The following is a 20,543-nucleotide window of genomic DNA, read 5'->3' on the forward strand; positions in this document are numbered from 1 at the left end:
CATCTAAACATATGAAACCTTATCAAAAAGAAATAGAGAAGAATGTTATTTGGCTTTAAACTGTCTTAAAGTTGGTACCCCCACCTCTGTTTCAATACTCTTTGGTCAATTAGTCCATTATCAAGCTTTTCAGCTGGATAGAAAGATGGCATCTGCTCCCCATGGCTGGCTGGACTGGAGGACTCTTCATCCCTGTAACTAAGAAAGAAGAGGTGGGTCAGGCACTATTCAAGAGGTGATATGACCATTGATCTCACAGCAGCTCTGAGGGTAGCACCAGCCCAGAGTAAACATCATGGTCTGTGTCCACTTCCAAGTTCCACATTAGACTCATGACTAAGAGAACGGAAAGAAGGCCCCTCTGGCGTCATCTAATTCAGTGGTTCCTCCGTGCCAGGAGGCAGACTGATGCCAGTTCATAATGCTGTTTTCATCAATCTATCCTATTTTTAAATGGCATTAAGACAATACCTTCCTTTCTGAAATGATGTGATCATAGAATGTATCTTTTTTAGCTAATATTCTTGTTTGGCAAAATTAAATGGTAAACTCTGCCAGATCCCTACTCTGCTCTCTGCCATTTTGGGAGACATTTTATTATCTGTGAAACCTCAGGATCTCAGAAACATACTCCGCCAGCTCCCTTATTTTCCAAGTAATGCGACTGAAGCCTAGAAGGCAAAACAACTCCTGGTGATCTACTCAGCAGCAGTGCCAGGATCTGAACTCAGTTTTTCACCTTCCTGACCAATGATTTTTCTTCCAGTTTCAACAAGAACAACAACCAAAAAGCAACTGCAAATATGCCCACCTATTTCATATCCCCATCATTTCCTGAGGTATCAACAGGATGCGAAATATCCTGCTCAGATGTGGCCCACACATCCTTTCCAAAATAACATGCCAGGCCGGGTGTGGTGGCTCAACATCCGTAATCCCAGCACTTTGGGAGGCCGAGGCGGGTGGATCACCTGAGGTCAGGAGTTTGAGGCCAGCCTGGCCAACATGACAAAACCCTGTCTCTACTGAAAACACAAAAATTAGCTGGACGTGGTGGCAGGTGCCTGTAATCTCAGCTGCTCGGGAGACTGGGGCAGGAGAATCACTTGAACCTGGGAGGCAGAGGTTGCAGTGAGCTGAGATCATGCCATTGCACTCCAGCCTGGGCGATAAGAGTGAAACTCCATCAAAAAAAAAAAAAAAAAAATGCCAGGTATAAACCAAAAATAAAATTCTAAGGCCCCCAACCATTTGAATGGACCCCTCCCCTCAGCTAAAGGCATTCCAAAATTAACCTAAAAGACGAATTCAGGCCATGATGGGAAGGGAAGGTTGAACATGCCTCATTATACCATCCTCCCTTTTAGAATTCAGGAAAAGGTGACCAGCATTAACATCAACACAGACCTTAAGTCTAATAAGAAACATTTATGGGCAAGGCATGGTAGCTCACACCTGTAATCCCAGCACTTTGGGAGGCCGAGGCAGGTGGATCATGAGGTCAGGAGATTCAGACCATCCTGGCTAATATGGTGAAACCCTGTCTCTACTAAAAATATGAAAAATTAGCCGGGCATGATGGCATGTGCCTATAGTCCCAGCTACTTAGGAGGCTGAGGCAGGAGAATTGCTTGAACCTGGGAGGCAGAGTTGCAGTGAGCCGAGACAGCATCACTGTATTCCAGCCTGGGTGACAAAGCAAGACTCCATCTCAAACAAAAAAGAGAAACATTTATGATCTATTCTCTCTGAAGCCTGCTACCTGGAGGCTTCATCTGCATGAGAAAACCTTAGTCACCACAACCCCTTATCATAACCCAGACATTCCTTTCTATTGATAATAATTCTTTCAATCTATTGCCAATCAGAATTTTTTTTTTTTTTTTTTTTGAGACAGAGTCTCACTCTGTCACCTAGGCTGGAGTGCAGTGGTACGATCTTGGCTCACTGCAACCTCTGCCTCCCAGGTTCAAGCAATTCTCCTGCCTCAGCCTCCCGAGTAGCTGGGATTACAGGCACCCACCACCAAGCCTGGCTAATTTTTGTATTTCTAGTAGAGGTGGGGTTTCACCATGTTGGTCAGGCTGGTCTCAAACTCCTGACCTCAAGTGATCTGCCTGCCTTGGCCTCCCAAAGTGCTGGCATTACAGGCATAACCCACCACGCCGAGCTGCCAATCAGAAAAATTTAAAATCTACCTGTGACCTGGAAGCCCCAGCTTTGAGTTGTCCTGCCCTTCCAGTTCAAACCAATGTAAATCTTACACTGATTGATGTCTTATGTCTCCCTAAAATGTATAAAAGCAAGCTGTACCTGACTACATTGGGCACATGTCATCAGGACCTCCTGAAGCTGTGTCATGGATGGATTCTTAGCCTTGGCAAAATAAACTTTCTAAATTGATTGAGACCTGTCTCAGAGACTTTTGTGTTCACACAGGCAACCACTAGCCATTAAAGGAAATCTGTACTCAAATGGAAATCTATCTGCTATCTCAGATCTAGAATGCCATCACAGACTCTTTAGAAGGGACCTAAAGTATCACTTATTCTACCTACTTCATTTTACAGTTGAAGAAGCTAAAACTAAAAGGGGTCAGACAAATCTCCAAGGCTAGATGAGGGGCTAATATCATAACAGGGGGTTAAAATCAGGTGTCCTGATAGCTAGCTTCAGGGTTCTTCTGTACACCAAGTTTCCTATCTTTTTTAAACACTCTCTAACGGGGTTTAATTAAACAGCATATTCTCATGCCTCTTTCTACTATCATTCTCATTTGATGATTGTCAAGTGACAACATATAATAAATATATTTGACAATAAACAAATACGACCAACAAGAATTTTAATCAAATATAAAGCAATAAGTATTCTCTTCTCACATGCAATTGTAATTCTGCACCAGAATAATTTAATCTAAATACAAGATAAACAAATCCCTAAGGTGAGTCAGCTGCTTATGGGTACAGTGCAAAGTCCCCACTTACAAATCCCCAGACAAACAGTGGTCCCAGTCTTGGCCATGTTTGAAACTAGTCAACCCAGTTAACAAAGTTTCATACTTAACACAGGACGGTCCTAGTCTAGGAGAAAAAGGACACATTTGCTCAAAGACTGTGATACTCCTAACATCAGTGTGAATTAAAGAGGAGGTAAGTACCATATTACTTTTCACAATGTACGGATGAAGAAACGAGAATGCCAACATTTAATATAATCAATCCAAGTCAGTAGTAGAACCAGGAAGGAAGCCCAGGTTTCCTGGCAGTCCAGCCAGTTCTCTTTTACTTGAGAACATTATAAACTGATTTGCAGTGGAAACAAGACTGCCTGTTTTCTTCTAAGCTGTGCCTAAGGCAATTTCAAGATTCCACTCAATGGAAGGGAACTTCCAGCTCAAAAGTCCTACTTATCCCAAAATGCAAGGAAATTACTTTGATCTCTCTTTCAGGTTCCTACCCTTCCTTTGCTGGGAAGGAGTAAAAGCTTGCAATGGGAACTTCATTAAAAGTTACATGTTTAAGAGTGTCCTCTTTACATAGATGTGCCAAAACAATGTTTAGAAATCCTTCAAATAAATCGCTTAGGGGCCGGGTGAAGCAGCTCTTGCCTGTAACCCCAGCGCTTTAGAAGGCTGAGGTGGGAGGATGGCTTGAGGCCAGGAGTTGGAGACCAGCCTGGGCAACATAGTGAAACCACCATTTGTTTAAAAAATTAAAATTAAAATTAAGTTAGCCAGGCATGGTGTTGAGTGCCTGTAATCCCAACTACTTGGGAGGCGGAAGCAGGAGGATTGCTTGAGCCCAGGAATTCGAAGCTGCAGTGAGCTATGATCCTGCCACAGCACTCCAGCCTGGGGGTCAGACTGAGACCCATCTCTAAAAAAAACAAAAAGCTTTTTTTTTAAAAAAATCCATTAGTAGAATTTCCATTCCAGCTCTATACCATCCCTTCAAGGCTACTTATTCCCCTCCATGTCCCAAATATTCAAATATTCTAGAAATAAACTTGCTTATGTCAGGTCTCTACCATTATATTACTTATCAAGGAGAAAGAGAAATCTCTATTATTACCACTCTAATCTCAAAAAAATTAAAGACATAGAATAGATTTTATCAATTATCAAAATCTTTAAAATTTATTTAATCTTAGAAACCCTTCAAAAAAATCTTGAAAATGGAAAAATCAAATCAGAATGGCCGAAATGATCCCAGGGCATAGAAGGATGTGTAAAATGAAATTTTTAATCTTATAAATCCTGTTATCATTTCTTTTCATTGCAGAAGTCAGTGATTAAAAAACAAACAAAACCGTCCCCAAACTTCAGAGCTTTTATCTGCCACCACTAATTTTTCTACATAATTTTTTGGGGTGTTTCATAGTGTTCATTATTATAAGGGCACTCTTAAAAAATTAGAAAACTCATGTGACAATAACGTGTTTAGCAAATTACATCGTAAAGGCATCTAGAGAAGAGTATAAATTCATTAAGAAATCCTAGGAAAATAAATAAATAGATTAATAAATAAATAGTTTTGAGAAAAGCAAAGAAGCAATCAAGATGCCTTTCCCAAACCCTGATTTTAAAACCAGAGCTTCAGGATCCCCTTTCTCCTTGTGTTACATATCTATTTCACCTGCTTGTTCCACAGCATTTTATATAGAAACTTCTTGCTAATAGGACTTCCCTGATGATTGGAATCAGTGTTTAAAAAATGGTGAATAAAAACGTTTCTTGATTCTTAAAATTTTACAGTGTCCTTTGCTCAAATATTAGAAATACTGTACATACAATCTAGCTGAAAACGGTCACAGTTTTCAAAGGGCTTTAAACCCAAATGTCATGCTGTAGCCATCATTGGGAAAGCTTGGGGAAAAAAAATAAGGCCATTTATGAACATACTCACTCTTGAGCTGCTTCTGTTTGCATGACCAGGGTGGCCTCTTTGGGGTTTTCTGGGGACTTCAGTCCTTGAGTGTTCTGCTTGTATTTTTTAATTAAATCCATCAGAACAGCCTGGTGACCAATTTTCTTTACCAGTTGCTGAACCATCCGATCATTAAGTGCAAGAAGAGCGGCCCCACTTACTTCTTCCTCTGGGAAAAAGAAAAAAAAATTAGTTTCTACATGACTTTCCGGCAAAACACAGGCATTCTGAAGAGGCAAAATACCCTCTAGTGATAAAAGGATCATCCAAACTTGTCCCCTGCCATTATCAATTTATCCAGATTTTTGACAAAGATAGAACTCCAATGTTGCATAATTCCAAATCAATGCCTGCTCCTAAGAAAGTGCCAGAACATGGAATCACAATAAAAACTTATTATTTCCACATTAACACCCTTCTCATTCTAATTCTAACTGGTATTGTTTTTATAAGGAAAAAAAAATCTTAGGAAATTATCCTTCGTAATAGCTCCTAGCCGGTATTCAACCTTATAAACCCAACACTACACAAAATACATACTGTATTACTTAAGAACAAAAGCAGTATTAAATGCATATTTCAAATATGTATTTTAAGTGACCCATAAGACTTTATTTTATTTGAGTTCTTGAAATATTATATTCTCTTGTGGATGTTAGTTTCAAGTGGAAACTCTGCTACAGTCCATAAAGAAATGAAAAGTTCTCTACTGCAGCAGCCCCACATCCACATTTACATGCACACAGACATTTGGCAACAAAAGTAATTTTCAGTAACAGAGGACATCAGAATATCTAGGCTGCTCAATTAAAATTTTTGGAAAGCATAAACAACTCACCTTGAAATCTATGAACTAGCTCTCCTAAATTTTTCTCCACCAACCAACTGCAGACCTGCTCAACTGACCAGGTTTCCATTGCTGTCTCCTGTAAATACACCTGTAGAGCAAAAGGTCAGAGAATTCTCCAGCTTTTCTGATTGGGCCTTAATTTTTTTTTAACAGTCAGCCCCTTCCTTTGCTAGACTCCTTTATACTCTCAATGTTAAGCTTTTTTAAAATTACTATTTTTACAATGTACATTTAAAAATTGCTAACAAAACACACACTCACTTTAAAAATAAGACCTGATTTAAACCTATTTCCTAGTATCTCATTTCTCAAATTTCTTCACCTTTTCCTACTTTTTTTCCACAGGCATCCCTAAGCTTTACTAACAGACAGCCAGAGACATACAATGGTACCCAATCCTGTACCATTAACACCCAGGTTTCTTCACAAAGAAAAGAAAGGTGTGAAATTCACCACTACCAGGCTCCTCAGGAAGTGGTTGACATTTACAGAAGGGGTGGGCAGGGGAGGAAGGGAGGAAGGATCAGATAAAAGCCTGACAGAGATACTTAGTAAACCAAGACTGGTTAACCCCTTGCTTCACCTAGCTAGGAGAAGGAGATTGTAACTTACTGTTTCTCATTGTTTTCCTTTAGCAAGAAGAGGAAATAGGACCCAAATTTCTCAGGAGAATCTGAATGTTTCTGTCCTTCCTTCCAATACTATTCTTATATATCCCTCTGAGTTCTAGAACTTTATTGGACACTGTTATGATTGGTAAGATAACTAGGATAAACTACCACACTGATTGAAAACTTTTTACTTAATTGGGCAGATTCAAAGTCGGAAAATAATTGTTTATGTTAATAATTATTGTGAAAGAAGCGTAGGCAAAGTTTGCAAGATATATTCTTTAACTATTTCAGTTATTTTTGCATGCCACTTGTCTCCAACCAGTTAGAAAACTTAAAACTATTTCCCTAAGGACGCTTATTCCTTGTTTTTGTAATTCAATCCAAAGGACCTCTGATGGACTTGCAGACTGGGTGGGGTGCAGCGGGGGGACTGAAATAAATTTAAAACGTTTTAACCTTTTATCTTTACTTGGCAATTTCAAATCTCAATCTAAATAATATAGATTTACGTGTACGTTAAGATACTGACTATTCTATAAAGACCAAGGAAAAAGCTACTCTTGGAGAAATGGAATCATAAGGAAGATTAAAATGGTTATTAGTCATGAATTTAAATTTTATTGATGGAAGTTTTAAATGGAACTATTGTTGTATTTTTCATTTTTGTATATTTAAATAAGTTACAGTTACCAACATCATAGTTAGAATAGTGGAAAAGAGGAAACGTGTTTACCTTGCATATGTGACAAGCTGGAAAGATAGTCTTCAAGAATCATTTCCTAGAAAACAGGTAGACTTCAAAGTATTAAGCCCCATAATCATAAGTATTCACAAACACCAACTTGAAAAATTGAAAACAAGGGTTAAATATAGAAGAACATCTTTCTGAATTTCAGCAGTGGATTTAATTTGCTATGACAAACAGTAGCCATAGAACTCCTCCCCTAGGCTAAGCAGCAATAGCAGGGTGTGAAAAGTCATTATTTGCGAGACTCTGGTGTAAATTAAAAATCACACCTTTCTGTCACACTTCTGGCTTCCTTGTGAAGATTAGGACTTAGGGAAAAAATAGAAAATAAAGAAAAAATAAAACAATTCTCTAAACATGAAGATAAAAAGGTATGCAGAGCAGAAGATACTGCCTTGTAGTCATCGATGGATAAAACGAAATTTGAAAATAAAATGAGTACTTGGAAATGATCATGTATTTTTAAATTTGCAGATTTTTACCACAATTCTACTTCTGGGAAAAACAAAACAGGTTAAATTATAACATCATACAAACATAATAAAATAAAAAAGCATATAGTTTTTGCCTAGTAGCTTTTCTGGAGAGTTAATAAAACAATATCACTGGCTAGACAATGTAACATCTTTGAGTAGTAACTTTACAACTTATTCTCACATAAATAATGGATATATTATTTATGATCTTCTATACCATGAAGGCATAAACTATATATCAAATGAGAAAAGATATATCTGGTAGCTTTATTCTGAGCTTCAGAAACATCTGAAAATATTTCAAAATGTGAAGGCAAGCATTATCTCTAAATAGTTGAAGGCACAATACTTTTTAAGAAGAATTAATAATACATTATGTATGAATGCTCCTGCTAAACCATTCTCATTATTTGACTGAATTATAAATCAAGAAAATAAATTTGTATTAAATACTAAAGGGCTTCATCTAACTAAAGCCAAGAAGAGGTAAGACTTCAGCTAAAGCAGCCTAAATATGGGCAAGCTTTATTTAATAAATTTGTTAAAACTGCAATGGAAGATAATAGGGTCACCTGCTGTGAACGTGATTTATAATCTTCAAGGGACAATCTAACATCTAAAACATCATATAAAACATACAAAACATTCAATCACAAAAGAGCACTTTTTAAGAAAATATGAAAACTTTTTGTCATCTTTCTTTCTATTTGCATTTTTAGCTTTATTCCTCTGAAGTCCAAAAGCTGAGACAACAAAAGATTCCTAAAAGTTTTGCTGGCGGCATATGACCTCTCCTGGATCAATATCTCATTCTGCCCTGAGAAAAAGTATCTCCTACCGTGGCTGAACTTGAAGGGACAAACCATTTATCACAAATCAGTTCCAGGTCAGGCGTGTAAAAAAGAAGGAAAATTGAGGTACAAAAATAAGGATGTGGCTGTCACATCATACAACGTCTGGGCAATTCTCTTGGGTAGCAGCCTTGCTACCATGGGAGGTGATAATGTTGTAGGACTCTGTCTTTAGTTCAGCTAAGAGCTGGGTTCTTGTCACATGGCCATGAAATATTAGGCTCACAGACACTTTGAAGGGTCAGAAAAATGGAATTTATTGGGCAAAAAGGAAAAAAAGGGGAAACAGTGGCTCTCAGCAGAGCGAGAGTCCTGCTAGTATATGCTTCTCGCCTCACAGATTGAATTCCAAGTTCCCACACCAGAATAAGAGGGGCCAGTTCCTCCTCGCTGTAAACCGCAGGAACTTCCCTGGCTCCACCCCATTCTCTCAGTGTGCAGGCTGTCGGAGGTTCTCCGGGGACCTCTTTATACTCAGGTGTCTCAATAGCAAGCAGCATGGTGTTCCAATGGAACATAACATCTTATCCACTATGGCCTGATGATATTCTTCCAAACATCACCAGACCACATGAAATAAAAACTGAAATATTCAACTCAAATACTTTGCATATGTTAGTCACCAAGATGTTTACTGCCTAGATAGATAGCCCAAAGTGGGGTGGATGATGATACACTACAGAAGTTAGAAGCCTTACTAAGAAGACAAGATACACAGATAAGCAGAATATGATATATAGCCAATTATGGTGGATGCTTTAGAAAGCACTCTGGGGCTGGATTTTCCCACAGTGTCCTGGAAGCGAATGGATCTTGATTTGGAATCTAAATAATGGACATAGATTAGATAGCAAAGAAGCCGGAGAAAGCAGGATCAATATAATGAACTCAAAGTAAAAAACCAGAAATAAACGAGTCATGTTTTGGAACCTCAGGGAGGACCATGCTGCCTGGAATAGGAACCACATGGTAGGCAACCACAGGAGACAGGGTCTGAAGATCGCAGAAAGGCTTAGAATGTTAAGAGTTTATGAGACAGGGTCTGAAGATCGCAGAAAGGCTTAGAATGTTAAGAGTTTATAGATATGCTTAAGCTTGGGAGAGTCACTGAACTGAGAGTATGTTCCATGCTTTGGAAAGATTATGTAGGCAGCTGAGTCAAATAAATGACAGAAAAGCATTCTTTCTTGAAGCAAATTGTGTATGAGATGGAAGGGCTTAGCCTTTACTAAACATCCATATGTGCACCAGTTTTCCTTCGTTTTAGGAAACATAGATATTTAATCTTTTAAACATTTAAGGAACAAAACTATTAATTTTTTTTCATACATCATGGTCTGAAAAGGAGTGACATCTACAAAGCTAGCAGACACCAAGCAGGTGAAACACACCAGAAGGGGCTGTCTCTATCTATTATGCTAAACCATATGAAACAGCCATTTTTTTAAATTATAAGGATTTATTTATTTATTTATTTTAATTTTATTTTCATACGTTATTGGGGAACAGGTGGTGTTTGGTTACCTGCGTAAGTTCTTTAGTGGTGATTTGTGAGATTTTGGTGCACACATCACTGGAGCAGTATTCATTGCACCCAATTTGTAGTCTTTTATCCCTCACCCTTTTCCCCACCTTTTCCCAAGTCCCCAGAGTCCACTGTGTCATTCCTATGCCTTTTCATCCTCAAAGCTTAGCTCCCACTTATGAGTGAGAACATACGATATTTGGTTTTCCATTCCTGAGTTACTTCACTTAGAATAATAATCTCCAGTCTCATCCAGGTCACTGCAAATGCCATTAATTCATTCCTTTTTATGGTTGAGTAGTATTCTATCATATATATATACCACAGTTTCTTTATCCACTTGTTGATTGATGGGGTTTGGGGTTGGCTCCACGTTTTTGCAATTGAGAATCGTGCTGAAACAGCCATTTTTGTACATACAAGAATTCAAGATCAGTAATTTCCTATGGCTTAAGTTATTAAAATCTTACTTTTATAAAAATTAGTGTCTCCATTGGTTCTTTTTATATAGCAAGACTTATCAGAGTTGTCTGTAATTCACAACACCTCCAATAAATTTGAAGGAAAAAGTGGTGAGCACAGTCATAGTAACTTAAATTTCATATTTTTACATTTTTTTCTTTTTCTTTTTTTTTTGAGATGGAGTCTCGCTCTGTCACCCAGGCTGGAGTGCAGTGGCGCAGTCTCGGCTCATTGCAACCTCCACCTCCCGGATTCAAACCATTATTTTGCCTCAGCCTCCTGAGTAGCTGGGATTACAGGTGCGTGCCACCATGCCAGGCTAATTTTTGTATATTTCGTAGAAACGGGGTTTCACCATATTGGCCAGGTGGGTCTCGAACTGCTGACCTTGTGATCCACCCGCCTCAGCCCCCCAAAGTGCTGGGATTACAGGCGTGAGCCACTAGCCCGGACAATTTTTACATTTTCAAAGAAATGAAAAAGAGCCACTTATCTTTATTGTCTTCATTAATTTAGTTAAATTAATGAACAAAAATAGCAATGAGCCAGAGTCCCAGAACTTTGGAACTTTTGAGTCACAAACACCCTGGTGTTTTGGCCTTTGAGTCAAACATATGGTTTATCCTGCTTCTGCCTCGTTGACAGCCAAAGCTTGTGGTTCAGCAACACAGATTACAATCCTCGGGGTTTTTGCCAGAGATGGTAACTGTGAACTGTGCTATTGAATTTTATCAAAAGCTGGATGTGTGACTGAGAAGTCTTGATAGTTTGAAGATGTCATTTCCCTCAGAATTAATTTATAAATTCCAATTAATATTCATATGTGGTTATATGTGTTACTACGAGGCTAGTTTTCATGTGGAAGAATAAATAGGTAAAAAGAACGAAAAATGCTTAACGAAAGGACTTGCACTTCCAGATGTTAAAAAGTGTTATACTACTAACAGCATGGTACTGGAGGAAAAGAGAACAGATATTGAAACAGAATAGAAACTTAGAAACAGAAATATTCATATGGAAGTACTGAAAACATCTTTCTTTTTTTTTTGACAGTCTCGCTGTCGCCCAGGCTGGAGTGCAGCGGTGCGATCTCAGCTCACTGCAAGCTCCGCCTCCCGGGTTCACGCCATTCTCCTGCCTCAGCCTCCTGAGTAGGTGGGACTACAGGCGCCCGCCATCAAACCTGGCTAATTTTTTTTTGTTTTTAGTAGAGACGGGGTTTCACCATGTTAGCCAGGATGGTCTCGATCTCCTGACCTTGTGATCCGCCGGCCTTGGCCTCCCAAAGTGCTGGGATTACAGGCATTACAGGGATTACACGCCCAGCCTGTGAAAAGATCTTTAAAATTGGTGACAAAGAAGGGATTACTCAATATATTTTGTTGGGATAATGCCTCATAACACCTACACGATAAATTCCTCAGATAAGTTAAATATATAAATATGAAAAATTAAAAAGAGTTTAAAATAATCTAAGATTACATAATAAAAATAAAATATTGATAGATTTGACTAAAAAAGAAAAACGCATGTGTACAGATATATATTACAGTAGACCCTTGAACGACACAGGGGTTGGGATGCTGACTCCGCTATGCAGTTGAAAATTTGCATATAACTTTTGACTACCCCCAAACTTAACTACTAATAGCCTAGTATTGATCAGAATCTTAACTGATAACATAGACAATTAACACGTATTTTGTATGTTATATGTATTATATACATTACTGTTACAATAAAATGAGCTAGAGAAAAGAAAATGTTATTAAGCAAATAACAAGGAAGAGAAAACATATTTACTATTTATTATATGGAAGTGGATCATCGTAAAGATCTTCATACTGGTCCTCTCGCAGTGAGTAGGCTGAGGAGGAGGAGGAGGAAGAGGAGAGTTGGTCTTGCTGTCTCAGGGGTGGCAGAGGCAGAAGAAAATCTTCATATAAGTGGACCTGACAGGTTCCAACACATGTTGTTCAAGGGTCAACTCTATAATCCATAAAACCAATAAAAATTAATACACCAATAGAAAAAAATAGGAATAGGTAACTCTTGAACAAAATTTTAAACCAGTATCTGAAAAATCTACATTATTTGTAATAAAAATAATTAACTACCATCTTCATTTATTCCATTGGAAAAGGTGAAAATTAGCAAGAGTGTAAGGTCAAATGTTCTCTTACACACTGCTAAGGGGAGTATAAAGTGGCACAACTTGCCCTGTCATATTATTCCCATTTTATAATGGAAAGTCCTGGAGTTTACAGGGTAACTCGCCTAAGGTTCCTTTGCTTGTAAAGGTAAAAGTGATTTGAATCCAATCTATCCAACTTTAAAGGGTACTAATGCAAGCCAAAAACATTAAAAATATTTCTACATTCTGACCCCAAAATAGCATTTCTAAGAATGTGCCTAAAGACATTAACATTAACAGAAATGAACACAAAGGTGTGTGCCATAGCAATGGTCAGAATAGCAAAGAAATTGGACAGATAAAATTTCCAGCAATAGGAATTGGCCAATGAATTACAGTAATTTATATTTAAAATAAAATACTATGTAGTAATTAAAAATTGTATCTAGAAAAATAACAATGTAGAGAGAAACAGTCATGGATATGGTTAACTGAAAATAGATTTAAAATAGTATGATTCTGTTTTGTGGAAAGAATAAAATAAAAGTAGAATGAAATGCTTGTTTACACAAAGACTGGGAAAGCATATACTAGAAGACAGAAGTAGCAATCTCTGTTTGGAGGAATTAATGTTTTTTGTTTGTAATCTGCTACTCTTAAATTTTTCTCAATGAAAGAATTTTATCTTAATATCCGAAAAGTTAGAGTTTCATAGAGAAAAGGTAAAAAGTGATATTTACAGATTATTGCTGGAGAAGCTTTTGGTCCATCTCTTCCAGATGAGAAGATCAAAGGAGACAGCACCCCTCTTTCCCAGGCAAATCTGATCAGTGGATGTGGTTCTGGTTACTTTGTTTTATCTGAAAAATGGAAGATATCACTTACAAATCTGGAATCTTCATTTCTCTTGAAAAATCAAAAGTTCTGGTGATACTGGGTTCATGTTTCTGAACGGCAGCAACTGAGTAGTGGCTGCCCCATTGAAAGACAGCAAGACTGGGAGCCTCACAGTACACAGGAAGCATAAGGTAAGTTTGAAACAGGATGGATCTCAGACAGCTAACGTTTGTACCTCTCAAAGGAAGAAGATTCTGACAAGTGTGACAAATACCCATGTATGTACATATATGTTCACAATAATATATCTTTGACTACATTTAATTCTTCCTTAGTTACCTTTTTTAAGCTCCTAGAAGAAATAACACTAACCAGAAAAAAAATCTGCTATATCAATCTTAAGGCAGATATAATAATAATGTATTAGAATTTAGATATTGAATTCAAAGTCAAGGACTCAAAGCTTTGTATCTCAGAAGGTCCTAGTGTCTTGAGGCTTCATTTTCTTTGTAGCTGCATCATTGAACTAAAATGCACAAACCTTTATTTAGCAGAGACATTGGCTGAATGTAATTCCTGTTACATAGCTCAGTGTGGACGTGATAGTGCAGGTGATAGTTGCACGTTTTATAGCTCTGAGTGGTGGCAAGAACGTACATTATTAAAATATTACAGCTATTAAACTATTTTTTTTGGAGCTACTCATTTGTTAGAACACATGAAAGGTGATTTCTGTCTCCACCTATATTGCTCAGCTGGTGGAGTCAAGCTGGGCTCTCTTAATCTGTTACGCTAAATGCTGGTCTGACTTTGTAGACCTCTTCAGGAAGAAGAGGACACAAGGTAATGGATCTTCTTCATGCAGTGTGACTCAAAGTGAAACTTGGAAACGCCCTTGCAGGGCGTGCGATGGGTGTAACTCACTTCTTCGGTGCCCTGCAGCTCAAACCCCTAGAGGGAGCATGCAGACGGACAGGTCACGGGGAGTGTGGGCTCCGAACCCACGGCAGCACCTAGGGTTGAGTGTTTACAGCTCCCGAAGCCCCAGTGGGAATGTGTTACAGTGCACTCTTTCAGATTAGCCATCCGCAGGTGGCTTGTGTTAATCAGCTCAATTAGATCCTCTGCCTTATCGCAAGGACAGAGGGCTTTCTGTATCCCAAGGTTCTTGCCTTAATGTACCAGAAAAATTGAATCACATGTGGGCTTGGAGAATGAGTGCATGGTTTTATCGAATGGTGGAAGCAGATGGATGGGATCTCTCAGCAGATGGATGGGATCCACAAGGGGGATGGAATGGGAAGGTGGTCTTCCCCTGGAGTCAGGTCGCTCAGTGGCCTGACTCTCCTCCAACTGTCCCCAGCCACATTCCATGTGGTCCACATCGTACTGCTGTTGATGGCCTGCCAGAGTCTGTCAGTGTGTTCTGCCAGTGTGTTCCTCTTGACATCCAGCCGCTTGTGTCTGTGCCCGCTAGGGTCTCAGGGTTTTTATAGGCACAGGATGGGGGTGTGGCGGGCCAGGGTGCTCTTGGAAAATGCAACATTTGGGCATAGAAACAGGAGTGCCTGTCCTCACTTACGTCCATGGGTACAGGCCCGAGAGTGGAGCCCTAGTCAGGGACCCCACTCTTCTCTATCCAGCACTTCCCTGCCCGCCTCCTGTATCAAAAGCACAGATGGGAGGTATGGAGACAAAAAAAGGCATAGGACCCTGTGTTTCTCATGAGTGACAAATGCTCATGCTTCTGCCAGCCCTAGGTTCATGTGAGGACAGGCCAGAATGTTCAAACTTTTGTTGATACAAAAGCACTCTATTTATTTATTATTAGTATTATTACTATTAATTTTTTTTTTGCGATGGAGTCTCCCTCTGTCACCCAGGCTGGAGTGCAGTGGCACGATCTCAGCTCACTGCAACTTCCACCTCCTGGGTTTAAGCGATTCTCCTGCCTCAGCCTCCTGAGTAGCTGGGACTACAGGCACGTGCCACCACGCCCAGCTAAGTTTTTGTATTTTTAGTAGAGACGGGGTTTCACTGAGTTAGCCAGGATGGTCTCGATCTCCTGACCTCATGATCCGTCCACTTCGGCCTCCCAAAGTGCTGGGATTACAAGTGTGAGTCACCACGCCCAGCCCAAAGCACTCTTTTTAGAGTTGGCCCAAAAGGTAAAATTCATACCAATTGGTAGGCTATAGTCCATTATTCAATATGAGTCTGTGTTTGAATTTGTGTGTAAGTGTGTGTGTTGTGTGTGTGTGTGTTAGAGATAAACAGAGACAGACAGAGACAGAGAGCAGTAATGAGCAAGAGAGTGAATGAGCCTGGGGAAGAAAGTAGGGAGGATAGGAAAAGGTTATGTGAATGATAACAAGTAAAAAATAATGTTACCAAAACACAAGGGGTTCAGTCTAGGTCCTGCTATTTGCTGCACAGAAAGCCGATGACTGAGACAACGAGTATTGCCAAGGAAGAAGGCTTTAATCAGGTGCTGCAGTCCAGGAGATGGGAGCTCAGTCTCAAATCCATCTTCCTAATCAACTAAAATTAGAGGTTTATATAGTGGGGAAGAAATGTTAACTATGTATGGGAAAACAGGAATGTGGAAGGGGTAAGGGAGCAACTACGATGAATGAGAGGCTGGTATCTCATTGTCTGGATCTGGTGAGTTTCAAGCTTTAAAACCAGAAGGATTAATTTCTATGTTTATTAAGAAAAACTGCCTATGGGACTACTGGATCAGTTTCAGTAAGATCGGCATATTAGAAATAAAGACTGTAAGTATTATAATAACATATAGCTTTCCTCTTTAGATTGTTCCATGGTAAACTTATTTTTAAAATCCTTACATTTCAATCTTAACTGTTGCCTACTCACTTCTACCATTCTTTGATTACATTTGGGAACAAATGTGGCACACCAATATAAAGGTGAGAGTAGTTGGAAGAAGAGGAAAAAAATTTATTCACATATTAGGTCATCCAAAAAGCTTAAGATATGAGAAAAGTCAGTATTTCTATAACCAGGCCAAAAACTAACTTGTCATTTCAAACTCCTTGGCATTTGGAAGCTTGAAAAATGCTTGCCTGGGCACTTATTCCTGGTAAAGTGCTAAGGAGAGACGACTAAGGAAATTGAGGGGTCAGCCTGATGTTGGCTTAATCCTGGCTCCATTGTCTTCTGAGCATATCACCCTTCTTATCTAATTGATTTGATCACTTGTTGAGTTATCTCATCCAGTTGTTCTCTTCCTGGTACAGTTTTCTATCCACTGTTGCAGAAGTATCTGCAGTAATTCAGGACAGCACCGGTTTTCCCAGGAAGGGGTATTAGTGAAGCTGTCATTCTACTTTTCTGGAGGGCTTGATGGGCAGACTGGAGCTTGAGGTGTTATTGAAGGGTGCAGAGTTTGCTGCTGATCCCCTGTGTTTCTCTCTGTTGAACTCAGAATTCAGAATTTTATTTTTAAAAATGTATTTTCCAACTTACCTAATATAAGAGCAAGGGGTGTACTTCATGAAAATATTGATTCCTAAGCCCTTTCTTAGAAGATTCTGATTCAGGTGGGTGGAGTGAGTTCCTAATAGTATTTCTAATCATTACCATTGATTCTTATGATCAGCCAAGTTTGAGGAGCAATTGAAAGATTTATTATGATTTATTTCCAATGTACAGAGCCCTATAGGTCAAAGTTCGCACACCATCCCCAAATGTCATTATATACAAATTATACCTTTGAGAAATTTGTATAACACTTTATAAAAATAATTATGAGGGGCCGGGCACGGTGGCTCACGCCAGTAATCCCAGCGCTTTGGGAGGCCGAGGCGGGCGGATCACCTGAGGTCAGGAGTTCAAGACCAGCCTGGTCAACATGGTGAAACCCTGTCTCTACTAAAAATAAGCTGGGCATGGTGGCGGGCGCCTGTAATCCCAGCTACTGTCAGTGTAGCTTTTCTGTAGGCAGGAGAATCACTTGAACCTGGGAAGCGGAGGTTGCAGTGAGCTGAGATCACGCCATTGCATTCCAGCCTGGGCGATAAGAGCGAAACTCCGTCTCAAAAAAAAAAAAAAATATTTACATCACTGAAATTAAAGTAGTAACATTGTGTTTACAAGGATTTTTCATAAAGCTAAGGATGTACAACAAATACAGTAATCTGATATTTTTTACATTTAAATAAATTGCGCAAAAATATACATAATGTAAAGTTTACCATCTTCACCTTTTTTGAGGGTACAATTCAGTGACAATAAGTATATTCACATTATTGTGCAACCATCACTATTATCCATTTCCAGAACGTTTTCATCATCCCCAAAATGAAACTCTGTACCCATGGAACAATAACTCCCATATTCACCCTGCAGCCCTAGTCCCTGGTAACCATTATTTTGCTTTCTATCTCCATGAATTTGACTATTTTAGGTATGCCATATAAGTGGAATTATACAATATTTGTTTTTTTGTATCTGGATTATTTCTCTCAGTATAATGTTTTCAAGGTTCATTCATGTTGTAGCTTCTGTGAGAATTGCCTTCATTTTTAAGGCTGAGTAATATTCCATTTGATGTATATACCACATTTTGTTTATCCATTCACTTGACAGTGGACATTTGGGCTTTTCCCATCTTTTGACTATTTTGCATAATGCTGATATGAACACAGGGGTGTGCAAATAGCTGCTCAAGTCTCTGCTTTTGTGGTCTGCTTTTGACAGTTCAAAAAATCAGAGGAATCTTGCCAGGCACGGTGGCTCATGCCTGTAATCCCAGAACTTTGGGAGGCCAAGGTGGGTGGATTGCTTGAGGCCAGGAGTTCAAGGCCAGCCTGGCCAACATGGTGAAACCTCATCTCTACCAGAAATACAAACGTTAGCCAGGCATGGTGGCATGTGCCTATAGTTCCAGCTACTTGGGAGCCTGAGGCAGGAGAATCGCTTGAGCCTGGTAGGCAGAGGTTGCAGTGAGCCAAGATTGTGCCACCACACTCCAGCCTGTGTGACAAAAGCAAAACTCCATCTCAAAAAAAAAAAAAAAAGAAAGAAAAGAAAAGAAAAATCAAAGGAATCATTCGACGTCGTCTGATTTCCTGCTGCATCATTAGCAGACACGGAGACCTATGTGGATCTTCCACACCTGGTAAAATCCTCTCATTTCCTAAATGGAAACAAGAGAATTTCAGAAAAGCCAGGTGATTTGCCCAAGGATGCACAGCTAATTGAATAAGGATACCCTTTTTAAAAATAATCAGGTCCAGCAAAGCAAGTAAAACTAGTTACACTTAAGGATACTAGCCTATAAGGTATTTTCATCCTGATATAAACCAGAAGCCCATGCGTGATGACAATTGTGTGTTTCCATTCTTGTATTCCCTGTGCTGAGCATTATAATATGATATACATGTTGTATATACAAAGCCAGATGGATATCTTAACAAAGAGTTCACAACTCCAGCATCTCAGCACAGTGGTGACCTCCAGTCTGTTTACAGGTTGTGAGAACTCTATTGTTCTCTTTGCTGCAGCTAGAGCTTCTTCCAGGTGTCCAGAGGCTTCAAGCAGCCTCACTTGTTTAACCCATTGTGCATTAAAAATTGTTTTTTTTCTGCATGCCATGATGAACCTGAAAGTTCAAAAATTGCAGGGCTGGGCTAACAAAATGGAATTTGGGAGAACCGGAAATGGATGGGCACAGGAATGGTTCGATTCTTACCTCTGGCTGCAAGTTAATCTCCAGGGGAGCTTAAAAAAAGCTGATATCCATCTTCTATATCAGTCCAATTACATGAGCATTTCAAGATGGTGGATCATAGGTATTTTTTAAAGCTCTCCTCTGTGATTCCAATGTGCAGTCAGGGCTGGGAGCCGTGGGCGTTAAGCAAGGCAGAAAGGAAAGCAGACGTCCAGAAATAAGGAAAGATGTTTTCACGCATGTTCCTCCTTCTTGAGTCTTCTCTTCAACTGCTTGCAATGGACTCAACATGGACCCTGATGGAAGCCTGCATGTGGGAGCTATAAGCAGACAGTACTGGGCAGAGGGATTTCTACGTGTGTCTGGGATCATTCCCAAGCCCACATTCCTTCTTCCTCACTGCCAACTCTCTCCCAAGTGGGCTCTGGGCTCCTTGCCATTGGGAAGGAACAGGGCAGTTTGGAAACAATATATTATAACAGGTGTTCCTGTTATAAAAGCTTGAGCCTTAAGGGAAATTTAGTTGCTTCCCAGGCTTAGACAGTGTATTCTGGTGAAACATAACGACAGGAGGACTTCCCTAGACTGGAGAGAGAGTCCTCTGAGAGAGAAGGACCTTGACCTTCCTTCTTGGTAGCACTGCTGAGAAGACAGCAATGCCCAAGAAAGCAATGCTGTGCTGTGAGTTTGCACAAATGGGAGCCCCAGAGGCCTTGACCAATTTCTTGTGCCCAAGCATGGCCGAGATGTAGTAGTGAGCCTCTGGTCCTGAGGACTGTGTCGACAGGGACAGTGGATATTTTGACAGAAAACTACATGTCCGACGACCAAAGGCAAGATTCCTCACTAGAGCACCCATTCATTCCCAATGCCTTAGCAGCACCCATGTTGTAGAGTTCATGACACAGCCCTAGGAAGTAAGAGTGGGGGATCCCCAGGAAGAACTGAGGTTGCTTATATTTCTCCTTACCCTGGTGGAAGTGGGGCTCAGAGCTATGAATTTAGTATTCATGGGAATATAAATTCCCATGAAACAGTGGAAGCTTCATGTCTTGTGTTCCTGAGCTATTGGACTGAGATTTATACCTGTGTGTTGACACTTTCTTAAACAGTGAGGTAAGTCATAAGGTATTAACAGAAACTGGAGGCGACTAAACATGAATTAGGTGCACCATAACATCATGTTATGCTTCCATTATGACATTTGTCACCTAGGAATAAAATTAATTATAGACCTGTGTTTTCCTCCCATTACACTTTATGTTACTTGAGAGCAAGGGCTGTTTCCTATCCAGCTTTGTATTTTTAGCGCTTAGTGCTACGTTTGGCACAAAGGAATCCATCAATTCATGATGAGTAAATGAACTGCATAGGGAGGAGCTAGGAGGGGAAGGAAGCTCAAAGCAAAAGAGAGTCAGCAAAC

General features: G+C 39.6%; 1 protein-coding gene across 2 annotated transcripts in view; it reads right to left on the bottom strand.

Annotated features, from left to right (window-relative positions):
- Positions 1-20,543, bottom strand: part of SAMD3 (sterile alpha motif domain containing 3) — a 178,443-nt gene that overhangs the window by 64,476 nt on the left and 93,424 nt on the right. For both annotated transcript variants that reach the window (XM_063621950.1, XM_063621940.1), the window contains 6 exons: positions 13,329-13,448; positions 12,258-12,443; positions 7,126-7,171; positions 5,767-5,866; positions 4,908-5,097; positions 85-198 (listed from right to left, as the gene is read on the bottom strand). In XM_063621950.1, coding sequence (XP_063478020.1) covers positions 85-198; positions 4,908-5,097; positions 5,767-5,845 — 383 coding nt within the window. In that variant the 5' untranslated portion in view covers positions 5,846-5,866; positions 7,126-7,171; positions 12,258-12,443; positions 13,329-13,448. The remainder of the gene's footprint in view (positions 1-84; positions 199-4,907; positions 5,098-5,766; positions 5,867-7,125; positions 7,172-12,257; positions 12,444-13,328; positions 13,449-20,543) is intronic.

The sequence above is a fragment of the Symphalangus syndactylus genome, chromosome 2, assembly GCF_028878055.3.
Source record: "Symphalangus syndactylus isolate Jambi chromosome 2, NHGRI_mSymSyn1-v2.1_pri, whole genome shotgun sequence".
Lineage (NCBI taxonomy): Eukaryota > Metazoa > Chordata > Mammalia > Primates > Hylobatidae > Symphalangus > Symphalangus syndactylus.